Source organism: Mangifera indica, chromosome 12 (genome assembly GCF_011075055.1).
Source record: "Mangifera indica cultivar Alphonso chromosome 12, CATAS_Mindica_2.1, whole genome shotgun sequence".
In the NCBI taxonomy this organism is placed as follows: Eukaryota; Viridiplantae; Streptophyta; class Magnoliopsida; order Sapindales; family Anacardiaceae; genus Mangifera; species Mangifera indica.
The window spans coordinates 11,298,460-11,323,937 of NC_058148.1; the positions used below are offsets into that span (position 1 = coordinate 11,298,460).

Sequence of the window (25,478 nt, forward strand, 5' to 3'; positions counted from 1 at the left end):
TCTATAACCTATTGAATAACAAAATTAACTTTATTAGACTTGCATTACAGAATCGCTGTGTTTGCAATATAAAGAGTTACTAATTGGAAGAAACACAAATGTGAAGAAGGCTCTCTTCAACAAAGCAAAGGACAAATTAAGAGAAATAGTAGTCTGCTTCATGCAGAAAACAATGTTATAGCAAAAAATAGAATGAGAGCGAGACCAAAACAAAATCCAACAATCGCCATGAAAGCCTGGAGGCAGATGGAAATAAATGAGAAGCTCACAACTGATGAATATATGATAATCTAGATATTTTAAGAGTCACTTGCCTTTCCCTGAGATTCAAATTTAAATTTGACGGTGAACCAGGACAATCCTTTGTCTACAACAGGTGCAAGTGCAAGAGCCCTGCACATATAGTCCTTTAGCATTAAAGATGAATAAAGCATTTTCATGATGGATAAACAACAGAGCCGATAAGAAATTTTCACTCAAACAAATACGAGTCACATGCCATCTAGATGCAAGTATTTACAGTATATTTATTTTTTTTGGAAAAAAGAAGAGAAACATATAACATTGTTCATGATTTGAGAACCATAAGTCTCTCTTGACTGAAAAGTCAAAAGTTCTACTTGCAAACAAAAACAGAGCTAACATATATTGCCCAGAATATAAATTAAAACAACGCTAGTTATTTGATTGTCTCTTAATCTTGAATTTTTGAAAGTCAAGTTCATTCAAAATGTTAAAATGATTGGTTTGCCAGTATCTTCACCAACAATCATCCCACCCTGACCCCTTCTGCTTTCCTGCCTCTATATCTATCTACCAATAAAAAATAACTAGGTGAAAGCTTTTAACTTCAAGAATGACAATGTGTTCCCTCATTCAATCAGGAGAAACATTTAACGCAATCAATTTGCACTCAAGTGTGGAATGATAATAAAATTAATTAATTAGTTCAACTTATCTGGCCTATAGATGGAAAAGTTAGATGTTAAACAAACTGCAATATTACTTCTGAACAGAAGGAAGAGAGTCCGAGTTCTAGTAACTCACCCTCCGGCTCTTAGAAGCTTAGTAACTTGGCTTCCAGCCCACACCATGGCCATTACTTTGAGAAATCTGCAAGGCTCTAAAGTTTTCACATAACATTCATTCTCAGGAAATTAAAAAATACAATATTCTACCTCTCAACAGCTGCAACATAACCTATTCTTCCAGGTGCCGGAGCAACATAAAACCTAGAAAACAAGAGAAGTGGCGCCTAGTTACAGTGACAACATGAATTTTTCAGAGAAGCCATGCAATGTTATGAAGAAGTGGAAAAGTAATTTTGTTTCCAATTCTATATAATTCTAATCTTTAGTGATTATGGGTTTCATTATGTTAGCAGTCCACATATCCAAGATTAGACAATTTCGAATGGTGTAGCTATAATGCCATTTTTCTAGGGTTAAATCAATTCTACCTTGGAGAGACCATTTTCTTCACACACACACACACACACACACAGAGTTCACCTAGAGAAAGAAAGGGCATTGTCAATCACAAAAATTTTAAATTAAGGTTTTTTTATTCCTAAAACTGTCCGGTCCTAACGAATAAATGCATGCATCCTTCAGATGTAAAGTCCCAATGTTCACTGCAATACACAAGAGATCTCAAATATATTGATGAACTATTATTGACATTATTTCACATACCACACAAAGAGAAATGTCATAAGGTAGTAGGCCGTGTTTAGTAGGCCATACGACAATATTCCAGATATTCCATATCTCCTTAATTTCTCCAATACCCTGACAAGTCAAACAAGCAAGACAAAATTGTAAGGACTTATGCTCAGAATAACCATAGAAATTAGATATCCATTGTAGCATCACTCCCCATCCACCTTCACACCCTCTTTTTATTGAACTGTGGGACGAACATGAAACATAAAGATTTCAAATGATTGCTTTAAGTCCCAAAGACATAGCTGAATCTGAAATCTAGTTCTAAAGCCTTTATCTTGATTTCTTTCAGCAACATTCAATAAACAATTTACAAGGTTCTTCTTCTTTGTAGCCAAAACAAACCTCAAACTCCACCTCTTTGGTTGTAATGAATAAAAAAGTTTCAGCCACAAAAATAGCATGTTGAACTTCAAAAGCAATCTAAGCACTGTAAATGGTACAACACAAAGTGTTGTACCTAGGTTCTACCAAGCTGACTCGGAGAAGAAGCTACCTTATAGCTTAGGTACAACACAAAATCACTTTTTTTGGCCGAAACAATATAACATCACGGAGAAAAAAAAGGAGAATCCAAAAAATGATTAACCAGCCACCAGAAACATCTATTAACGCTATCTCACAAAACAAATGTCAAGTTTTGACACATGCAAAGTTCTTCACATTGTCAAAAAAAAAAAATAATAATAATAATAACTCTGGAGATACATTAATTAGCATAATAAATTCCAGACCAAATTATAAATTCACAATAATCATCTCAAAAATAGAAATCAGAAGCCTCTAGTATCAGCCAAAAATATTGTCAGGCAATTAGTAATTACTCATTAGATGAGAATGATTTTGCTTGACTGCTTTCTGTATTTTCTGATGAACCTTCAAAAACATAATCAAGATAAATTAAAAGAAACTGAAATTTGCAGAAGAATATGGCAGTAATATCATCACAAATACACAGATGGGATGTAAAACATACAAGAACCTTGTTCTAGGTATACCTTCATGCTCTGGTGAGCTGTTGTTAGCATCCGATAAACCACTGGCCTAAGCATACACAAGAAAAGAGCAAGATTTAATCAAACTATTTGAATTCCACTTCTTATCATAACAACCATGGATTTCCAATAACTGCTATTAAACTCTGAAATATTCACATCAAGAAATTGTTTAAAGGCCTCCTTTTCTATCTCTCATTATTTGTTTTCTTTTGGTGAGTACTCGTTAATAGCTTAAGCAAGTAAATGCCTTTAAAAATTGCCATGTTTGATCGAATATTCTTTTGGGTAGATCAGCAATAAATCATAATAAAATTACCTCTTGTCTGGGATTGATCACTTTATGCATGACTGATATTAACAAATAGCAAAATTAATCAAAACAAATAAATGATCACGAAACTAAAGTGAGCAAAATCAATAGTCTTAAACTGTATTTCTGCACATTAAACAGTAAAAAAAAAAAAATGTGATACTAACATTGTTATAGGCGTTAATGGAGAAAATGGTTCGAGAATTGTCATGATTTAGAAAACAATTCTTCTTCTTCTTCTTCTTATACTTGAAAGAAACCCTTGAAATGCTGGCATATTGAAATTCACCGAAACCCTTAAATAAAAATAAATAAATCAATCAAAATGTTAAAGAATGAGCGAGAAATAATGGGAATAGAGAGAAGTAAAGGAATAGAGAAATCAAATTACCAAGTGATGAAAATGAAAGAGTGGTGGAGAAGAGTGAGAGCCGATTTTCAGAAAGCGAGACATGAATGCCTAAATAATTAATCAGGAGATTTTTGTGTTACAAATAAATAACTAATATTCACTTAGAAAAATTATGGAAGAATTTTTAAAAAAAAAAAAGAAAAAAAGTTATAGTTCAACTCCAGGTGTTACCAAATTAAAGGGATATATATAGGTTCCAAAACAAACTAAATTAAATTAATTTAATTTAAACTATGATTTAAACCTATATTAAAAATATTTACCTTTAAATATTTTATATTGAATAAATAATAATAATTAAATTTAATTATCTATGATATGAAATACGCATACAAAATGAAAATCTAATAAATATATATACCCTGAGCTGAGCATATAGAGGAAATGATATTTCTCTTGATTTCAATTATGGAGGACAATTGTTTCTTTAACTTGACCTGCCCGAGAATCAAATGTCAAACCTTAAATATTGTTCAAATATTACTTATTTATTTTCATTCAAATTTAATTTAATTTTAGTCTGCGTGCAGTGTCATCAGTAAACTCCAGTATGAAGCCCTTCTGATAAACAAACAAGTAGCCGTTCATTTTTCAAAATCAAGATGCCTTAAAAGGGTGTAGTCTTTTTATGAACCAATATTTTCAAAGTCTTATAAGAGTTTTCGTAATCGTTACTTGTATAAATTGGATCATTTTATCATTATACTTATTTTATTCGTATTCGTTTTACATTAATACTCATTTTAACTTAATTGTAGCATTTCGTTCAGTATTATTGTAATTAGTTCTTCATGCAAATTTTATAAATCATGTACCACACAACATATTAGTTACACATCCATATCATTAACGAATACGTAAAAGACCAAAAGACTTGTTTTTACGTATTTATGAACTAATTTTTATTAAAAATTTGAATTAAAATGATAGATAAAATTGTCATTTATTATTAAAATATTTAAAAAATAAATTTTTTATCACTTTTTTCTCTAAATTTAAAAAAACTCACGATTGTTTCAGATGGGAACAAATCTTTTGGCTGGATGGATACATACATTGATGGTATTTATTTAACTCAATTAATTCTATAAATGGTAAATTAATACAAAATATCAAACAATGTAATGTGATTTGAGCATACAAGTATTCGAGAGAAAGAAGACAAATTAGTGAATCTAAAGAGTTCCAACAAAACTTAGTAAATTACTTGGAGATATCATTTCTTCTTAATGAGTCCCCGTAATTTTATTAAATTATAAAGATTGCCAAAATGTTTGGTAATTTTGGAGCAACAAAATTAAATATGATCTAAAAGTCTAAGTTCTTTTCTTCTTCATATTTTACACTCTTAAACCTGTTTGTTTTTGTATTTAAAAATGATTAACCATATATAAAACAAGATTGTTTTTTCATTACATTTCTCCTCGTCACATAGTTCAAACAAAGTTAATAATTAATTAATATTGATAATAATACATGAGCAAAGAATAATATTATACGTATCTATTTTAAATATATAAATAAATATATATTTATATGTATTATTATATAATTATATATTACTTTATTCTTAATTTAAATTTATCCAATAACATGATACTAAATATCAAATATATACTCATTTGTATATTTACGTGTGTGAGTATATAATTAAATATATAGATTATGTATAAACATGTAATTAGATATATTTTATTATTAATTTAAAATCAATAATATTTATATATTCCATTATTGTATTAAAAAATATTTTATTATTAATTTAAAATCAATAATATTTATCTATATTATTGTATTAAAAAAATATATTTAGAAGATTACACAGATGCGGCTAGACCTGGCCATGGTTCATGAACCACCGGTTTCGGTTCGAAACCACCGGTTCACGGTTCGAAAACATAAGGACCCTGAACCGAAACCGTAACAGGACGGTTCGTCCACGGTTCGGAACCGCCGGTTCTGGTTTATGGCCTCGGTTCGGAACCAACGGTTTCGGTTTGAAACCGATATTGAACAGTCAATTCTAATACATTATCTTGATTTAATTTTTAAATTATTAATTACAATAATTGAAAATTAAAAGAAAGGCTTGGACTTAATTACAATAAATAAAATTAATTATATAAATAAATTATATGATTAATTATAAAAGATAATAAATAAATAATAAATAAAATTAATTATAGAAATAAATTCTATAATTAATTATGAATTGTATAAAAAAAAATTGAAATTGAAATTAATAAAAAATTAAGAAAGAATTTAATTAAATTTAAAAAAATTTGATTGAATTGAAAGATTGAGAGAGTATTAAGAGTTTAAAGAATGAGAATGAGAGTTTGAAGGATTGAGTGAGAGAGTGGAGAGATTGAAATTTGAAAGAATGGAATTTAAAAGGGTATATATAGGAAAAAACTTTAAAAAAATTAAAAATAGGGGGAGGTGAATTGAGATTCAGAGAAATTACAGGGGACCAAAATTGCAGGGGTGGTCCCCTGCAATTTTCCCTTCAAGCCAACGGTTCCCTGAAAAAACTTTAAAAAAATTAAAAATAGGGGGAGGTGAATTGAGATTCAGAGAAATTACAGGGGACCAAAATTGCAGGGGTGGTCCCCTGTAATTTTCCCTTCAAGCCAACGGTTCCCTGCGCAGGGAACCGTTGGCTTTTTTAAAAAAATTCAAAAAAAATCAAAAAAAAATAAAAAAAAATTCAAATTTTTTGCGGTTCAGCATAGTAAACCGCCGGTTCATAAACCGGTGTGAACCGACGGTTTCACGGTTCCAATTTATGTGAACCGGAACCGAACCGTAGAACCACGGTTTCGGTCCCGGTTCATTCCGGTTCCGGGTCTGCCTGTTTCGGTCCGGTTCACGGGCCAAACCGGCCCGTGGCCAGGTCTAGATGCGGCATCCTGTGGCTGTGCACGATAGATTTCATTTTCGGCCCCTTCTCGGATATAAAACACAAGCGAAGGACAAATTCAAGGCTAATTAATATATATTTGCTTATATTTCAGGCAAAATCACCATCTTTATTGACATAAATTCTTCAGAAAACAAATCCAGAAAATATGATACTTAATTACCTGCTAGAAATGGCTTTTTGATCAGTCCAAAACTTTCGATATTATCCCCAAAAGCCTGCTCTGTTGTCCTGTCCTGAGACCTCCAAAAATAAAATCCTAGGAAATATCAACCACACTTGCATAAAATCTTCTTCTTCCTACTTGAAAAATTTGCCAGGTCCATTCCAGGATATCCGAATATGCGCTTGGACTAATTCCAGAGAAAATAATTGCTTTGGCTTCACCACCTCCCTGGTCTCAAGTGTTTGTGTTTCCCCCTACATGTAATTATTTTCTGTTCTTCAAAGGAATCGCCCACAGAATCTGTGTAAGAAGCGGTATATTTGTATATGAAACTATTAATTAGATTGGTATTAAAATTTGATTCTTTAAATTAATATTAATTAAAAAAAAAAAAAGGGACTGCATTGTGATCTTTAATTTGTACATTCTTGTCGTGTATTGAAAAAACTTCGAAGAGATTTATAAATAATGGAAGAGGGAGGTCAAAGAGTGGTGGTGGTGATGGATGCATCAAGGGATGTTAGTCCGAGCACAATCAATGGAATCCTGAAGGGCTTATCTCTTAAACCTGGAGATGCACTTAAATTTCTTGGAGTTCTTCACCAGGTTAATAAGCCTACTACCTTATCTTTCATGGGAGCTGGAAAAATCTGTAAGAATTCATGCTTAATCTCTTGGACTTTGAATTGCATCTTAATTAGTTGTTGAAAATTATTTTTCACATCACAAACCAACTCTCTTCACTTTTTTACCCTCTTTCACCCAACCCAATCTCCGATCTTCCCAGTGGGATACAAGATAAAAGAAGATTCAAGATCAATATTTGCAACGAACCAGAAAATCAGTAAAGAAGAAATTTCCAAGAGGAGGGAAGAGTACTATAACAATGAGGAGATTATGAATATTTCCAGGCAATGCGAAACAGAAAAGGTCAGATAAGACAAACAGTTATATATTTAAATCATCTATATTATTTGTGTATAGGCTGATGTGATAATTTTGTGTGTATGAATTCATCAGGTTGAGTTTCATGTGGAGGTTCCTGCAGGATCTTCTCTGAAGATGATTGCTGTGAAAGCCATAAAAATTTTTAATGCAACATCTGTGATACTTGATAGGTCAGTCCAATTAAATCTCAAATTCGTTGATCTTATTCTTGTTCAAAGAAAATCACGGTAAACTTTTTTTAAATTCAGTTTTTATGTTTGATGAATGCAGGCACATAAAGAAGGACAAAAGATACTTCTTGGAGAAGCTCTCATGCAGAATTTCAAGAGTGAAAAGGGATAACTCTGTGGAAGAGTTAAGAGGAGCCATACCAAAATCTGGAAAAACAGAATCTCAGGATGAAAAAGGCTCTAATGCTCACCTCGTTACATATGATGAAATGATTCCAGAAATGATTTCAGCAACTCCACGCACTGTTTTTCCTCCTAAAAGTAAATTAATTATCTATTTTTTCTTTCATTTCTTCCTTATGAATATCAAATTTATTTACATAATTATTTCTCAGAATCTCAGAATTCTTATAAGACAAATTTAGTTGAAGAACAAGCATATGAAGACTGTGGAGAACCCCCATGGCGAAACAATAGAAAATCTTCATTGACTACAGAATCAAACACTGAAGCTTCAAGACTTTCTGTTTCTGCAATACCTCTTCAAGAGGGAGAAGAATGCCTTATAGGCTTTGCAAAACAAGCAGTTGATGATCAAGAAAATGGTGCTCAAAACAAGAGTCTGGAAGAAATTTATAGCACAAAAACCCCAGATGAAAAAGGAGGTTGGATTATGGGATGGAGTCCAACATATAAAGAATTTCGAAACTCAAGTTGCTCGCTTTGCGATAATACAAGACCGAAAATAAGATCCAGAAGAGACTTCAGATATGCCGAACTCCACAGAGCTACAGATGGATTTTCTTCCGAGAACTATCTATCAGAAGGAGGGTTTGGTTCTGTGTTCGAAGGAGAGATAGATGGGGTGAAGATTGCAGTGAAGCAACACAAACATGCCAGCCTCCAGGGGGAGAAGGAGTTCAAGTCTGAAGTTCAGGTTTTGACCAAAGCCAGACATGAGAATTTGGTGATATTGTTGGGGTCTTGTGCAGAAGGAAATCACAGGCTGCTCGTCTATGAATACGTCTGTAATGGTTCACTAGATCAACATCTATCAAGTAATAAGTTCTCTAATTTATACATTTGAACAATTTAATAAATCATGTTCTTGAAAAAGACTAATTCAAGATGAATAATTTGTGATATATGATACAGGGCACGCCCAAATAATTCTCAGTTGGGAGAACAGGCTGAAAATAGCAGATGGAGCTGCCAAAGGATTACAATATCTCCATGCAAACAACATCATCCACAGAGATATGAGGCCAAACAACATTCTTGTCACCCATGATTATGAACCGCTGGTAACGGTTTAACACTATCTGAAATTCTGGACTTAGCCAAACCAAGGTTAAATCTTTTTATCATTTTTGTGTGTCAGCTGGGAGATTTTGGTCTTGCAAGAACTACTCAATGTGGAGACACTGATAACTCAGACACTGGAGTTGTAGGAACTTTGGGATACTTGGCACCAGAATATGCAGAATGTGGGAGAGTTTCAAAAAAAACAGATGTTTATTCCTTTGGAGTGGTGTTGTTACAGCTAATTACTGGACTCAAGACTACAGATAAAGAGCTTGAAGAGAAAAGTCTTGTGGGGTGGGTAAGATCCTCAAACGCCATAGAATTTGAATCAAACCATCCCATTTTAGTTCTATGTAAAGGGCTCATGAAGTTGTATCAACAATTTTGTCACAGGCAAGGCCACTATTAGAAAAAAAGAACTATCCAAATCTGATTGACCCCAGGATCACAGATTTGCATGATGTTCATCAACTCCTTTGGATGGTTCGACTGGTAGAAAGCTGTCTCAGCAAGGATCCTGAGGAGAGACCACCTATGGATAAGGTAAAGTCTTTCAGTATTAAACATATTCATTAGAATTAGAATCATAAATAAAAGCAAGAATTGTTAAAGGAATTTTAAGTGATATTGCAGGTGGTTGAGGTTTTAAATTTAATAAGAGAAGGCACAGAAGCTTGCAATATAAGCGGGTTCTCTGCAGCGCTATCCGATTCTGGAAGTAGCTTGGCGGTCTCCTCTGAATCGCCATTACAGCCGGAGGATGATGAAAGCTTTAGTGTAGAAAGCACAAAGATCACCAGCGGTAGCAGCTCAAACCAGATGAGCTATATAGCAAAACTACCGCCAAGCCAACAACAAGATTAGGCCACCAAATATTTGACCCTTCTAGCTCCTCCATTGCGATCACCAGCAGTTTCATCAGAAAGATCAACTGAAAATTATCATCACAAGAGAGATAAAAGTAGAGGTGGAGGAGAACCTTTCAATGAGACCATGGATTAGAGGGAGTCGAACAAGCTAATCATAATTATTGTTAGTTAATCAGATAATAGATGAAATAAATGCCATGGTTACTTAATTTTGTAATAAATCATAGTAGTATAAATAAAAATGAATTAATATTTAAAACAAAAATTTTAATATTTCCAAAGATAATTTGAGTGATAAAAAAAACATTTTATACGTAAAAAGAATATGAATTCAAATTTTCTTCGACAATTTAAAATAGAATTTTTACTAAACAAAAGTTTTTTCCTTGTGTAAGACCTCTCTTCATAGAAATACCCTCCAAAGAGAATACTTGTGCTCCTTCCGCAGCTCAGCAAAATCATCTTCTAATTGGAAAACAATTATAAGGAACAAATTAGTACTAAACATTTATTGATTTTAAAAGAACTTTAAATTTTGCATAAAACTTAACTTTCAAATAACTCACCCTTTCTTTTTTATGCTATAACTTGCCTTTTTGTTCCCATTACTAACACCATTTCATCTAGATTATATTTCTCCAGCCTACTTATGATCATAAAAAAAAAAAAAAAAATGCTGAACTGATTAAACCGTAAATTTAAGCTAATTGTGAAAGCATGATATTCTTTTTTTTATCTTAATTAATTCACTTCACTTTACTTTTAAAACCATGACTCTAACTTGGTTCACGCTTAAGTCTTGACTGTTCATTTCAGGTTTGATTGAATTGAGTTAACAATCAAATTTGAAGCAGTTTGATTCGAATCCAACATTAAAAATATGTTAAGATGAAGTGTTGTTTGAGTATTTTCTTTATAATTATCTACATCAAAAGTTTCCAATCAAGGTATCCAAGAATTGTTATACGGTCTATTTTAATAATTTAATCCATGTTTGTTAGATAAGTAAATATTAGACTTATAAATACTACATCAGATAAATTCATTTTAAAAATTCTAATACTCTATTAATTTTATTAACTTTTTAAGTCAATAATTAACTAATATTGTTATACTATTAATATTACTATGATGACATTTTAGACACCATCGCCACGTGGCTTGAAGGCCTCTTACAACCACCATGAAACCACCGATGGCCACTAGATTATTGAAGGTTGCAGGGCCAACGCCAAAAATGACTCTGATTGGAGGGTCATTTGATTAAGAAAAGGGCGAAGATACCGCCCCTGTATCCGACGGATTTTCATTTTGGAAGTGGGCAGGTCCCAGACCAGCAAGCCCTCAGGAACACACAACTTTTCTATAATTAATCCTAATATTAACATTCAATTCCCGCTCAAAAATTTAAGAGGTCTCAACATCATCCAATCATGTATTACTATATCAATTTATAAGTCAGTCAAAAATTGTTTTTATATATAGCTTTATTTAAGGAACATATAGAAAAATTTTACAATGAAATCTACAAAAAAAACATCCACTTTGAAAAGGGAAAGAAAATCAAACAATTGAAGGTCTAATTAATAAGTTTGCCTTCCCATAAAAACTCAAAGCAGTACATCGGGAAAATCAACATCAAACATATTAAATCCATCCCATAATGATGTGCATAATTATTAAAAAACTTTGACAGAAGCCTGAATGCATTTATAGACCTAATCAGTTTCAAATTTAGCATGGGGAATTCACATTGGTTCAGAAAGCAAGAAATTAAAATCCACAAATGACCCTTACAAATATGCCACAAATCTCCCAAATCAAATTTTGCTGTCCACCAGGCACCATTACCTGACTAGCAATGTTCAAACTAATCATCAACATTGATCAACCGACAAAAGTTCAAAACAGTTCATATATTTCTGGAAACACCAAGGACTTCATGGCAGTTCAGACATTTGACACACTGGCGGCATGTTATTCCATGCACAAGAACCGAAACCCCACCCTTGACTCACTGTCGAAGTTCCTGTTGTCATCTGCTTATATTCATTGCCCAAATCATCTCCAAAAAGGGTTGCTATGGCATCATTCATCACAGTTGGGTTCTTAGCATAAGAAGAACCCTGCTCAAGCCAATCTGAACTAAGTAAAGCATCAGACTGAGTAATATCATACAGATCAGTGCTTACTTTTCCTCTATCAGGAGTCCATGTCTGGTCAACTGGTTCTGATTTCACCTTGCACCCTGCAGAACAATCCAAAGTTCAATGAATACTATTGCAGAAACCAGCAGTAGGGGAAATCTATCCAGCTTTCAATCAAACAATTATAGCTGATAGCTGCTAGCAAATACATCAGTCCCACCCCAAGAAAAAATGGAAACAAGATATGCATTTAGAATAGGCAGTTCTTGGCAAAAATAAGTTACTTGGAAAGGTTCAAGAATTTGCAGGTACTGGAAATAACCATAATGTGCATGCTAGAAAAAAATAAATCAAAATATTCAGTTTATAATGGTTCAGAGATTCCCGACAACGTTTCAAACAATCTAAATAAGATGGATTCCATCTATATATCATAATATCAAAAAGTTTAATGCATACCAACATATGGCTCAACAGGAGCCTGTTCATCCAAGGAACTTCCACTGGTACTGAGAGGAGTGCACTCATTGAAGAAAGAGGTTGCAGAATGACCCAGTGGAGAAAGGCGGTCACCATAGTCTTCCCATTCTGTTTCACAAATATTCAAGGTGGAACTATCAGCTATATCAGCAGGAGAAACAGAAGAAGAATTTGAACTCTTGTCAGAGGAATGATTCTTTGCACTGCTCAAAGTTTTTGCCTCATAGAGTAGAGCATCAAGCAGGCCACTGTTGCGTGGTGAAGGGCAATCTGACTCAACAGTTCCAGTTGGTGGAGGAGACTGAATAAAAGAGTCAACTGTCTCAAGTAAAGGTTGCGGGGGAGACGATGCACCCCAGCTGCTTAAATCAGTTTCTGGATATTGGAGTGAAGGGAGCTCCAACTTCACAGCCCCTGAAGTGGGCTTAGAAGCAGAGAAATTGCCATTTGAAAGGGTCTGGCTACCCTGTATTACCCCAAAAGACTCAGGGGCCTTGGTCGTAGGATCTGAATCAAGTGGAAAAGGCAGCCCAAATGTTTGAGCTATCTTATCAGGAGAATCATTCTGGAACTGATCAAATGAGGGGAACTCATTTTTTACTCTTCCACTATAACCAGAGAATAATTCCACTGAATCTCGAAGACGCTTCTGGCGATGAATTGTTGGCGGCATGAAGCTACAGAATGGAGAGCCCAGACCTTTCATTAGCATGTTGCTTCCAGAAATATCAGGAAGTTCAGGGACATAAGGTAAGACACTCTGATTGGCTTTTAAACTGTCAAACACAACATCAGGTATCTCATAACCATTAGCCTGCAAGATATCATGATGGCCTTTATCCCCATTATTGATTCCACCAATGTTTTGGTTTTGACTCTCCTGCAATGCTGGAAAGACACTTCAGGAGGATAAAGAGGTAAACCAGCACGTTGGCGTCGTTTAATTCGGGTATTCCAGTAATTCTTTATCTCATTATCTGTACGACCAGGCAACTGAGAGAAGAGACATTCGTCATTTTAGATAAAGAAAAGACAAATATAATTGAAATTAAAAATAAAAAATAAGGGAACCTAGAATTCAATTTGTAGGACTAGGCAGCAAGATTAATGAACTAGGAAACCAATACAACAATATATATCAGGAGATATGACAAAATATCAATTTATAGCCAAATACGACCCGAAGTAAATTGAATTAATCCCAATTAGCAAGAAAATTTGCTTGCTTCAGTGGATGCAAGACCAACCATAATACTTGATATCTGATGGAGATCAAATTGCACCTGTAAACCCTTTTCAGAGTGCAAATTTGCTTTATTGCAGTAAATGCAAGATCAACATTATAACAGATCATCCCTCAAATACAGCATATGTACTTCAATTTATCTCTCAAAGACACAAAAGGTTTCAACATTTTGAATAACTGGAGTATGAATATTCATGTTTTCTATCTATATAATTACCTTTAATCTTGTGATAATTACAAATCAAAAAATTAAAAAAAAAAAAGCATCTAGGATCAAATACACAGCACAACTTAACAATTACTTAAGTCATGCTAAGTGTTGACAGTTTCCAAAGAGACGCAATGCATTATTTGTGAGCACAGTGCAGATATCAAAAGAAGTTTTCTTTGAAAGTAACTACCAAGTCTTCAAAATTAACAAAAATTTATAACCAAACTATACACCAAAACCATTCCTCTATCATCTTTCATGTATACAAGTTTCAAAATACAGTCTTAAAGTTCTAATACTCCCTACTTGATAATATATTGCAGCTATCTCATTTCATGTTCAGCGGTAAATAGGCGAGTTCAGACAATAAAATAACTATTGTGGTAGAAATATCTCCACACACAACATTGTGGACCAGTACAGCATTACACTGGTAATTTCCTACTACTGAAAGACAGGATAAAACAAGTTTTCACAATTTTAACATATTACAGAAAGAAGTTATATATGACCTTCCCCAAACAATTTCTATGTCTAATTTGTTAATCTTGAATGAATGTGTTGGGGCCGACCGAGAATGCAGTAGCATTTAAGAAATGCAGAACACACAGCTATTAAAAATTTAAATGGGGTAAACATTTTTTATTTTCTAATGCTTAATTGATATATGCAAATATGTGGCTTTCCATAATAGCAAATTAATTTTTTTTTTAAATAAAAGTTCTGATTTTCTGTTATATGCTTCAAGCTAAACAGATGAAAACAACAGAACAGTCAAAGTTTAAGGGCTTAAACAGATATGACTTCACATTATCAAACTAATATACATAATTCAAGCAAACTGAAAAAAAAAAAATCACATTTTTTCAATCGTGTATAAACTGTAATGATGTAATCCAAAAGTAAATTTAAAAATAGCAATTTCAGTTTAGTGTATATATATATATATATATTTCAGAATCTCCAAAACAAATAAATTAAGAGCTTACATGTGCAGCCATGCGTGCCCATTTGTTTCCCATTTTGGCATGGAGCTCAACAATCAGCTGCTCTTCTTCTTGAGTAAATGCCCCCTTCTTCAAGTTTGGCCTCAGGTGATTGGCCCATCTCAGTCGGCAGCTTTTGCCACAACGGAACAGCCCTGAGTTCTTCTGGACAGCATTCCAGTTCCCCTCTCCATGCTTCTTAACATAGTCAATTAAAATTGCATCTTCAGCAGATGTCCACGGTCCTTTTTTTAGTATAACTCCTTGAACGGAATTGCCACCTTCATCCATTAACGGCGAATCAGTCTGGTCCCTGGAGAGCACCCTATCATCACTATCACTTGTTGTTTGACTCATCTCTCCACAATATCACACCAATCTCTACCCAGAGAAAAAACCATTCAAACAGCGGGGTGATATCCTAAAGCATATACAAGAAAAACAAATTTAAAACAAACAACAAAATATAATAATTGTGTAACTTTTTCCTCCACATTTTTCATATCTATGCAGACTCTCAAACAGAGACTTGCTAATTTCCAATCATGTCCTTGTCAAATGATGAAAACTAAAAAGAGCAAAACTAGTACTGCCTAATCCAAACACTGTTCTGACGCTTAAATTTAAAGCCTGAAACAACATCACGTACATTTAAGACAAAAATGGAGACACAACTCACAAAAAACTAGAATAATCATTCGAAAAACAGAACGGAGCACAAATAAAAAATTAGTAGAAATGGCGGGCAGAGAAGTACGGTCAGAAACACAAACAACTTAAACGGAGAGTTGAATCCCGAGATAAAATAAAAGTAACTAACACTCGAAAAGCGTAGATCTCTGGTGACAAAAAATGAACACGCAGTTGATAAAATTTCCATATGGAATTAAATTCTTTTACCCATATATGGAAGCCAATGAACCATCACAAAAGCAGCCAATAGTTAATTTATTTGTGTCTACACCAAAAGCAAAAGCCCCAATTCATTTTATTAAACAAAATTCATCGTCAATTACTAAGCACATAACAAACTCAAGCATTAAGCAACAGTAAACCAAAGGCAACTAATCAACTAAATAACATAAAAAGTATACATAAAATCTCATAAAAATTATCTTAAAAAGGAATCTTTTAGCTCTATCGATTCAAATCGATAAATAAATAAAAGCTAAAGCCATAAACAGGAATATACCTGAATCAGACTGAATAGATTAAAATCCAAAAACAAACAGTCTCTCAACTCAGTTAATAGCGCCTAAATGAGCCAAGAGCCGAAACAAACGTCAAAATGGAGCACCTGAAAACAAACACATTGGGAAATGCGAATCAGTAATTAATTCCGACCAACCAATTGAAATGAAAGAACAAATCTGAGCTTAAATCAGATGAACAAACAACTGAGACAAATTTATATAACAAAAAGACAAACCCTAATTTGAGGCAATTGGAGAGACTTAAAAAAATAATAGATCAAGAAGAATAAAAAACCAAAACCGAGATGGAAGGTACGAGAAAAAAAGGAAAGCTGACCGGAAATTGTGAAAAAGAAGCAAGAGGATCCGAGCATAGAAAGAGTAAAACATTGAGATCTAAAAGAGAGAGAGAGAGAGAAAGAGAGTAGGGTTAAAAAAATGGAAAAAGAAAGATTGAAGAAGAGAGAGAGAGGACATTGAACGAAGAGAGAAATGGCAAAGGAAGAGTGAAAAAAGGAGAGAGAAAGGAGGAGAGAGTACCAAGTTGAAGCTTTTTTCAGCTTTTGAAGAAGAGAATCAAATCCACTTTATTTATTTATTCGATTAATAAATGGACTCACTGACTCACTGAATCAAATCAACCAATTACCAAACTTACATTGTGAATGAAATGACAAAAATACCCGCAGTAGGGGGATTTTGAAAACCTTAAAAGGATTTGTGCAATTAGGGCTGGATTCGAGCCGAGCCGAGCTCGGCTCGCAGCCAGCTCGGGCTCGGCTCGACTTTTTAAGGGCCGGCTCGAGTTCGGCTCAAGCTCGACTCGAGCCGAATTCGGCTCGGCTCGAGTTCGATTCGTCTTCAGCTCGGCTCGGTAACGGCTCGGCTCGGTTCGTTTTTTATATCAAAACGACACCGTTTTGTATATATATATGGATCAAAACGACGTCGTTTTGTATAAAAAAATTTTTAAAAAAATATACCGAGCCAGCTCAGGCTCGGCTCGAGCTCGAACTCGAGCTGGCTCGGCTCGAATCCAGCCCTATGTGCAATTAAACCATACTTGAATGGGGTAAATGTCATTTTCGATTTATTTAAGCCCAGGAAATTTGGCACCAAAATGCATGCCCTAAGTCTTGGAAAATACATGTTGTTACCACCTCTTAAAATTAAATGTAACCGCTTTAAAAAAAAAAAAAAATCGATGAACATTGTTCTTCGATTCATATGGCCAATCCTCAATGGTTAACGAAAAATTTAAATCAAGTACATCCTTTCGATTATATAAACTCATACTAACAATTACATCATTTTTCTCTTATTTTGGCAAGATCCAGCACCACCCCTTTTAAGATTATACTATTAGTGTAACATCTCCTCCAAAAATACTATTTTTTGGAAAGCAACGTCATTACATTTTTATTTATTTAATATGATAATACTTAAAACTTAGAAAAATTTAAAAATCAAATTACAAATTATTAAAATAGCATTTCAGGTAAATTTTAATAAAACTTAAGTTAAAGTTACCATAAAATATGAGTTTAATGGAATTTCCTAAAAGGGATTATCTATAATTATAAAAATTTTGCAACAAATTTTTGTCTTAATATTCATAAATTGTAATTTTATTATAGTCCAATAATCTTATGATAATTAATTAATCTTCATAGCTTTTGGAAAAGGTTTTTACCTTTTTTGGGGCACGAGGAGACTCCCCATATTTGGGAAAATAATTAATAATGTTAATAAAAATTAAATGTCTTTGAAATTATTGAATGATGCATTTAATGTGAACATAAGCATAGAATTATTATTTTATTACTTGTGAGTTGTGAAGATAAGATAAGATTCCTTTGTCCTGATGGATGAAATTACATTTAACCCCTCGCATGTTTATCTCTTTTTACAAATAAAGATATTCACTTTGAAATTTTTTATTTTGTCTTAGTAAGAAATAAAAATCATTCATTTTCATCTAAGATAAAACGATCAAAGAGGAAAAATTGAGTGATAGAGAGGGAAAGAGAATATAATTGGAGACGACAAAGTTCACATGATCGATAACGAAAAACTTTAAAAGAAAATCATTATTTTTAAAATTTTAAGTAAAAAAAATTATTAAAATTTTAAATTAAATAAAGAAATATAATAAAATTTTAATTTTTAGTTAAATAATATTACCTTTAACCCTATTTAAAAATTTTAATAAAAGATTAAGTGTTTAAATTTTTAAAATTTTGTAAATAAAAGTTTGAGATACACTAAACCTTAGGTGGAGATAAACCTCTTGATTTTTTTTTTTTTAACTGAAAAAAAAATTGTGAATTTTTTTAATTTAAAAAATTCGGTGAAATTTTTATAAGTTTTAGGGGTAATATTTATGTTGTAAGAAAATCTGTTTTAAAGGTAACAGATTTTAATATTTTTAGTAATTTTTTTTCTTGTTTAAAAGTAAAACCCATCTGACAAATGGGGATCATTTCCTTTGGGCCTTACTGGGCCTTTGAATCAAAATGGGTTAATTAGACACTAAATCTTTTTTTTTTTTAATTCACATAAATTCCGTTATTGAGAAAAATATTTTGTTCTAATGATGGTTAATTGAAGGAAAATTTATTGTTCCATTCCATATCAATCCTCTGAAAAAAGGAATTAAGATTTTTGTATTTGGTAGATATAAAAAATAATTATTTTTTATGTAATAAAATTATTCAATTTAGAAGTAATTTGTTTTCCATATTCTTATGAACTTTTAGTTACAATTAGCCATGCATAATTAATTTAAAATATAATTTCCACCCTTTCTAATGAATTTAAAAATGTTGCTTATGCTATCTCATCCTCAACACAAATTAAATTTTAAATTCCTAAAAAAATTGCTTACTTTTTCAAAATTTAAGAACAATTGGCTCGATCTAAGATGAAATCCATAAATTGGACTTGTATTTTCTTGTTAAAATGGCATTCCGCCAATGCTAATTGAATCGTGTATTGAAAAATTAATTCTACATATTATATATCGAATATCGTATTGTATAATATAGTTTTTAAAAAATAAAATAATAAAAAATATAATTAGCGTGTTATGATTTTTAAAAATACCATAAACATCTTTAAAAATTTTAAAATTTTTACATATACTCTTACTACATCATCATTTTCTTTAAAAAATATATCAATCTATATCGGTAGCATGTATAATTTTGTATGATATATTCATTGTATCATATTAATTACGATACATCTCAGAATACGTATCTTTTTTTATTTATATCATATCATAATATACATATTATGTATTATAAAATACTGATAATTATAATCGTAGCCAATTCATTAATAAAAGTTAAACTTGAATTTTGAATAATATGTAATAAAGGTTATTAAAGACTGAAATGACTAAAATGTTAACATTTTATAATCAATAAAACTTTGGATACTTATTTTAAGTATACAAATAGTTACTCGTTTAATGTTTATTATTATATGATTAGATAATTTTAAGTTAAAAATAAAATAATATTTTATCATAAGAGGATACTTATAAGTAAGGGATATTAATTAAAATAGGCAAAAACTTTTCCACTTATACATTTTTAGGCAAACACACAGTAGTTTTACTTTTATAAGCAAATTTTTTTATAACTCCAAAAATACCCTCCTAGCCCTGTAGGTATAGGAGCTGGAAGAAATGTGTGGTGTGCGCGGTGCGTGCGGAGTGCGCAGTGCGTACAGAGTGCGCACACCCTCATATAATATAATATATATATATATATATATATATATATATATATATATATATATATATATATATATATATATTATATGAGGGTGTGCGCACTCTGTACGCGACACGCACTCCGCACGTACCGCGTGCGCCACACCTTCTTTCCAGCGCCTACACCTATAGGGTTGGGAGGGTATTTTTGGAATTATAAAAAAAATTTGCTTATAAAAGTAAAACTATTGTGTGTTTGTCTAAAAAGGTATAAGCGAAAATTTTTTTACCTATTTTAATTAATATCCCTATTTATTTATGGTAAATATATAAGTACTTTTTTATAATTATATATAATAAAAGCGTGTTCAAGTGTACATATACAAAGGGAGGATAAGAATGGAGGATTCATTATCCTTATTTAATTCTCACTTACTTTTTGTGTATGAAAACAAGACAAAGAAGTTTTCCAAGACAATAAATCAAGGGGATGGCGTGCATGCATGGATTGTAGTTTTCTAAGACTTGATAATATATTTTTTCTCTTTTCATCTTCAAAGTATGAAGAACAAGTAAATTATGAAGCCTGCATATTCTAAATACAGACACTCGCATTACAATATTACTTAAACCAAACGTATTTTCTGGGTATATAAGATCTTACTTAAGAAGAATATATAAATGAGAGAGAGAGAGAGAGAGAGAGAGAGAGAAAGGGTGATAGATTTGCATTTTGTTTATTAAAAAAAGAGGTGGGCAGACGCAAGCTTCTTGTGAGAAAAAAAAAAAAGCCTATACGTTTCAATTTGGTTTCCCAAATTGCAATTGGTTTGTGTATATAAAATCTAAACCTAATATTTGTAAGCAAGTGATGCAAGCTATCTCCAAACTGCATTCCTATATACCGGCTTTTAAAGGCAATGATTTATTAAAGACAGGCTAAATTAAGGCATGCATTTTATCTTTTCCAAGCAATAGCTTCCCTTTTTCACATGGCCTGGAATTATTCATTCTTCTAATGCTGCATTTGTATTTTTTTTATGTTCTGTCTTCTGACTTCTATAGATAGGAACATAATGTGCGAGGAATTTGGGCTTACTGGATTTAAATTTAAAATCAACGGACTAAAAATGCAATAAGATTATTCTCTGAGTAATATTATATATACATACTTTTTTAATATATAATTAAATATATAGATGATATATTATAATGTGATTGAATACATTGATTGACATACTAATTGATCAAAAAGATTTATACGACACACAGATTTGTTTCGTTTTTGTGTCAACGAATCATTGGCCCACCTCCTATTAACCGATGATTCGTCATCATCCGAGGGAAGGAAGAGTGTTAGTATGAAGGTTGGCCGACTTCAATCACTGGAAGAGCAACAAAAAGGAAAAACTATAAACCCAAAGGGGGAAATATTCATTTTTCATACTTTAGATGGAAAAAATTTGTTAAATTTTAAAATTTAGGAGAAAATATGGTAAAACTTTAATTTTTTAAAATTATTATTAAATACTGGTTTTACCTCTAACCCTAATTAAAAACTTTAACAGAAATTAGTTCATAGATAGATGTTCGAGTTTTTTAAAATTAATGGATGAGACTTCAAAATTACACCAAGCCTCGGGTGGAAACAAGTCTTTGGGCCTCAATACTAAACGTGACAACAATTGGCTTTCTAATAAAATGTAGATAAATGACTTTTTCCATTAATTTTCACATGTGATTTATAATGACATGATCTATTCATAAATTTAAACTCTATTTCTTCAATTAAATCTTAATTGCTTGTATTTTGGACATATTTCATAACTGAGTATTTTATTGCAACTTTCAATGTATTATTTTATCTTTAGCATAGGAGCATTTTGCAATACATCTCCCATTAAAATGCTGAACTGCTACACAGAAAAGTGTAAGAAAGGCAACAAGAACAAGCCCAAGTTCTCTGCAAGTTCATCATCAACTGAAGCATGTTAGTGTAAGCATTCTCATCTGGGCAAAGTATTGAATCCCACCAGAGAATCAAGTTATTTATAGGATGCTTCTGTATCAAATCGATTGCTGGAGAAGTCATTCTTGGTAAGGAACTAGAAAAGGTTTGAATGTCATTAGTACTCCAATTAGCTCCACCACATTCAGAATGAAGAACACCATCTGGTCACCTGCAAAAACCACATTTTATGAAGATGCAATTCTGATTCTGCAAAATGAAAACTGGTGTTTCTTACCTGGGAGGAAGACGGCGTCTTGACGCTTTTGTGCCCAAGAAAATCTGTAAAGTCAATTTTGGAATCAGTATGATGTAAGTTGTACATATAAACAGTAGAAATAAATAAATTCTATGAAATGAGGACACTTACATTGCACCTCCACCAGCTGGACCAGCAGCTTTGAAAAGTGACATTGCAGTCATGGCAATTCCATTAGCAGCTCCTCTTTGATCCTGATCCTGTTGTGCCATTTTGATCGAATCAACTTCACTCATTCTATATAACAACATCAAAATAATGCAAGCTTAGAACAATATAAACCCGGAAAAGAATCTTACCACTGCTCGGTTTTGCAGAAGGAACAATCCTGTAATAATAGACACCTACTCATCGACAAAAAAAAACCATTTATGACAGGTCCAGTTCCAAACATTGTATATCTGATCTGATGAGTTATTTATGCACTTACTGATAAAACATTCTTCATCACAGAAGCACAATTTATCACCAACGTGAGGCTGAATCCTGATAACAATGCTATGTAACTGTAACTTGTTAAGAGAGGTATTGATAAAATCTGCACGCAGGAAATTATGTTACAAATAGAATCACATTTTTAAGTGCAGAAAATAAACAACATGTTCTTGAAAATTTACCCCTCCAATGCGTGTTATCATTACTGGCCCAATCATCCTCTCCACCAATGGGTATAGTGAGAGTTGAAAAACAAGAAGACTGAATCCTGCAAGTTCAATAATTTGGAAATCATGAAGCTATCAGTTGAAAAAATATAAAAGGGGGTTACAGGAATTAATATGAGGCTTAAGTTCATGCCTGAGATTGCAAGAACTACACCAACATCTTTGGTTGAATAACTAAGACCTCCATGGATCCTGGGACTGACTGCCCACAGTGAAAATATCTGCAGAATGAAGAACAATTGCAGCCAATTTGACCATGAATGTAAAAATTAGTGAACAAAAAAGGAGAGTATATCCATACCTCTGTGTAAGCCATGTCATGGAGGGAGAAAACGCAGTAAACTATGATAGAAGACATTAAGGGCCAGTTCTTTAGGAGGCTTTTCTTGGAAGTTTTCTTGTTTCCTTCATTTTTTTTCAAATCTCTATCAGATTCGGGAGATGCAGATTCCAAAGCATGATATGAGACTTCACATGTTTCACTGTCTTCATTGTGCATGTGAAGTGTCTCCTGCAAATATGTGGACCCATCTTAGAACATGACCTTATTCGAATAAAAGAAGTAAGTGAAATACATACCGGAAGCCAGAAAGTAGCAATTGTCACCCCTAAAGCGAAAATTGATATACAGAGGCAGGGCAAGAAGTATGGAAATCTGCATAAATTTCAGTTATCAGAATACCATCATGCTTTAAACAATATCTTACAATCGAAGGCTAGAAATGAAGAGAGATCAATCAGTAACAATTTTCTTACTTTCCAAACACAGAGTCTTTGGAAAATATATATGGGTATTTTTCAGCTGGCTGCAATGCACAGTACTCAGAAACATTAGACAACACTTCACCAACAGGAAACAAAAGGAAAATTGAACCTTTTCTAGGGAAAAGGAAAAACACCTGAGCCAGAAAACCACCAAGAGCTGGGCCAATGATCAATCCAATACCCCAAGCTGTACTCACCTGAAATGCGATTATAGTTTTATTCAGCTTGATGCCTCTGGAAAATTCTATATAAACTCAAAACATTGGTAGAAAATTAGTAGCAATAAGCTCACCGTTGACAGTCCTAAAGCTTGATATTCATCACGAAAAATTTCAGTGGCAAATGCCTTTATTGGTCCAAGCAAACCATTCAAACTTCCAAGAAGAAACCTTGAAGTAATGGCCATCCAAAAATTTACACTAAGTCCAAAGAGTGTGTTAAAAATAACCCTGTTGCAAAATTTCAATCCAAAGATTATGACAAGAAATATTTTGATTATGCATCTGAATATTGTTGATTAAAGTTTGTTACTAACACTGAGATCGTCCCAAATATTATTACAGGTTTTCGGCCATAACGATCAGCTATAATTCCCCAGAAAACAGATGTCAAAGCTCTGCCAAGCATAAATGAAGACCCTTCAAGATTTTAAGAGATTAGTTAAGATAATTTGATGGAAATCAAAAGAGACTAATAAAAAAAGTAATTAATCAGGAAGAAGAGAAAATTAATATGCTCACCCACATAGCCAGCATAGTAGCCAATATCTTCCTCTCTTTTTGCAATGTGAAAATCTCTTATCTGAAATGTTTATACAACAGAGAAAACACAGCTTCTGTAAAATATGTTGATTTTTTCACTTCTCAAAACTCATTTTGAGGTGAAAACATGCACCATGATGAAGGTAAATGCTGTAAAAAACTCACCATGAAGTAGAGGAAGGGAAAGAGAGATGATATTGGCAGTGCTGAAAATTTTTCATACAAGATGAGACCTTAGTATTATTAGGTAAAATACACAAAAAAAAGGAAAGAAAAATGAAGAGATAAATCACATAATTAAGGCCTTCATATGAAGTTCCCTCCGTAAAGGACAAAGGGGTCCTCCATTGAAACATAAACAGAAATGTTTTACAATGTTAAGAGATCATTTAAGGCTAAATTATTTCATTGACTTACAAGTACAAAGCACAACAATCCATATAGAAACGAGTTCTCGAACTGGAAGGCCTCTTTTTGTCTCTTTGAGCTGCTCAACCTTACACCCAGAGCAATTCTCATAGTATTTCTTCTTCAACACCGGCTCTCTGCACTTATCCTCCTCCATAATACTAGGTCAGCCTCAGCTCAAGAAACTGTCTTTCTGCCAGAAAAATAAAATAAAATAAATAGATGAAAATGCTTTTGCAGAAATGGGCTGAGCATTGAAGTTAAGGACTGAAAATTAATCGTAACGTACTCTATACGAATTATTAAACGCTAAGGAAACCAATGATTCATCTTTCTTCACATGTTTTGCATAATAAATAGAGGCCATCTTTTGATAGGGACAAAGGTAATGGAACGGATCAACAAAGGCGTATAGTGACATCAGTGCCAACGAAAGAGAAGTATGTGATCAAATAAATTGGGAATCTTCATTTTAATTCCATTGTATTTTGTCCCTGAAGTCTAACTAGGAATTCTAGGAAGAGAACTACAAAGGAAACTTGTATACTTGGGAAGGATGAGCATTGCCAAAAACTTGTTGAGTGACATGGATGTAAGCCTTCTAAATTTGTAAGGTTATGCATAACATGTATTTATCATTAACATTTTAATATCCATCATGTCTTCGGGCTCAAGTTTCTTTGATCAAAACATTATTCATTTCATCACCACCATCGAAACATTCTTAATCTGGTAGATTTTCCTTTCATTTATTAACCAAATCTTATGGTAGACACATCCACAAGATCTCAATAATCAAAATCTGT

At 32.7% G+C, this 25,478-nt stretch overlaps 4 protein-coding genes across 6 annotated transcripts; 1 reads left to right on the forward strand and 3 right to left on the reverse strand.

The window, feature by feature from the left end:
* Positions 1 to 11: 11 nt before the first annotated feature.
* On the reverse strand, positions 12 to 3,584 carry LOC123193591. 2 transcript variants are annotated; one of them, XM_044606636.1, is made up of 9 exons: positions 3,424 to 3,584; positions 3,200 to 3,328; positions 2,723 to 2,768; positions 2,549 to 2,600; positions 1,695 to 1,790; positions 1,179 to 1,232; positions 1,048 to 1,113; positions 315 to 393; positions 12 to 236 (listed from the first exon to the last, which is right to left on the reverse strand). In XM_044606636.1, exons 1-9 carry the CDS (start codon positions 3,484 to 3,486, stop codon positions 159 to 161), a joined length of 663 nt encoding a protein of 220 aa, XP_044462571.1. In that variant the 5' UTR covers positions 3,487 to 3,584; the 3' UTR covers positions 12 to 158. The 2 variants fall into 2 exon arrangements, with proteins under 2 accessions (XP_044462571.1, XP_044462572.1); XM_044606637.1 differs by lacking the exons at positions 1,048 to 1,113; positions 1,179 to 1,232.
* Positions 3,585 to 6,540: 2,956 nt separating this feature from the next.
* On the forward strand, positions 6,541 to 10,090 carry LOC123193546 (inactive protein kinase SELMODRAFT_444075-like). Of its 2 annotated transcripts, XM_044606581.1 has the most exons (9): positions 6,545 to 7,185; positions 7,321 to 7,463; positions 7,554 to 7,651; positions 7,752 to 7,972; positions 8,047 to 8,709; positions 8,807 to 8,955; positions 9,033 to 9,254; positions 9,350 to 9,499; positions 9,590 to 10,090. In XM_044606581.1, exons 1-9 carry the CDS (start codon positions 7,002 to 7,004, stop codon positions 9,818 to 9,820), a joined length of 2,061 nt encoding a protein of 686 aa, XP_044462516.1. In that variant the 5' UTR covers positions 6,545 to 7,001; the 3' UTR covers positions 9,821 to 10,090. The 2 variants fall into 2 exon arrangements, with proteins under 2 accessions (XP_044462517.1, XP_044462516.1); XM_044606582.1 differs by lacking the exon at positions 9,590 to 10,090 and having other exon boundaries at positions 6,541 to 7,185; positions 9,033 to 9,250; positions 9,350 to 9,492.
* Positions 10,091 to 11,513: 1,423 nt separating this feature from the next.
* LOC123230278 (transcription factor MYB33-like) lies at positions 11,514 to 16,746 on the reverse strand. The gene is given in 6 exon segments (XM_044656421.1): positions 11,514 to 12,073; positions 12,432 to 13,340; positions 13,343 to 13,445; positions 14,899 to 15,316; positions 16,088 to 16,192; positions 16,629 to 16,746. Coding segments are annotated over 4 exon segments (1,674 nt in total). The 5' UTR covers positions 15,253 to 15,316; positions 16,088 to 16,192; positions 16,629 to 16,746; the 3' UTR covers positions 11,514 to 11,765.
* Positions 16,747 to 21,628: 4,882 nt separating this feature from the next.
* Positions 21,629 to 25,216, reverse strand: LOC123230288 (protein ZINC INDUCED FACILITATOR-LIKE 1-like). Its single transcript, XM_044656440.1, has 17 exons — positions 24,962 to 25,216; positions 24,682 to 24,865; positions 24,430 to 24,470; positions 24,244 to 24,304; positions 24,039 to 24,141; positions 23,796 to 23,952; positions 23,638 to 23,700; positions 23,495 to 23,544; positions 23,318 to 23,393; positions 23,040 to 23,249; positions 22,872 to 22,959; positions 22,694 to 22,779; positions 22,507 to 22,614; positions 22,376 to 22,420; positions 22,188 to 22,276; positions 22,056 to 22,099; positions 21,629 to 21,989 (listed from the first exon to the last, which is right to left on the reverse strand). The coding sequence occupies exons 2-17, from the start codon at positions 24,827 to 24,829 to the stop codon at positions 21,898 to 21,900; spliced, it is 1,461 nt and encodes a 486-aa protein (XP_044512375.1). The 5' UTR covers positions 24,830 to 24,865; positions 24,962 to 25,216; the 3' UTR covers positions 21,629 to 21,897.
* Positions 25,217 to 25,478: the final 262 nt, after the last annotated feature.

Bases quoted from the DNA above. Each gene is read 5' to 3' on its own strand.
- LOC123193591 (XM_044606636.1), bottom strand. From the start codon at position 3,486: ATGTCTCGCTTTCTGAAAATCGGCTCTCACTCTTCTCCACCACTCTTT. The intron at 3,329-3,423 runs GTAATTTGATTT...TTTTTATTTAAG, and splicing joins TCTTTCATTTTCATCACTTG to GGTTTCGGTGAATTTCAATA. The intron at 394-1,047 runs GTGAGTTACTAG...CTATATGTGCAG, and splicing joins AAGCTTCTAAGAGCCGGAGG to GGCTCTTGCACTTGCACCTG.
- LOC123193546 (XM_044606581.1), top strand. From the start codon at position 7,002: ATGGAAGAGGGAGGTCAAAGAGTGGTGGTGGTGATGGATGCATCAAGG. The intron at 7,186-7,320 runs GTAAGAATTCAT...CGATCTTCCCAG, and splicing joins CATGGGAGCTGGAAAAATCT to TGGGATACAAGATAAAAGAA. The intron at 9,255-9,349 runs GTAAGATCCTCA...ATTTTGTCACAG, and splicing joins AGAAAAGTCTTGTGGGGTGG to GCAAGGCCACTATTAGAAAA.
- LOC123230288 (XM_044656440.1), bottom strand. From the start codon at position 24,829: ATGGAGGAGGATAAGTGCAGAGAGCCGGTGTTGAAGAAGAAATACTAT. The intron at 24,142-24,243 runs GTGAGCATATTA...AAAATCTTGAAG, and splicing joins CTACTATGCTGGCTATGTGG to GGTCTTCATTTATGCTTGGC. The intron at 23,953-24,038 runs GTTAGTAACAAA...ATTTTGCAACAG, and splicing joins ATATTTGGGACGATCTCAGT to GGTTATTTTTAACACACTCT.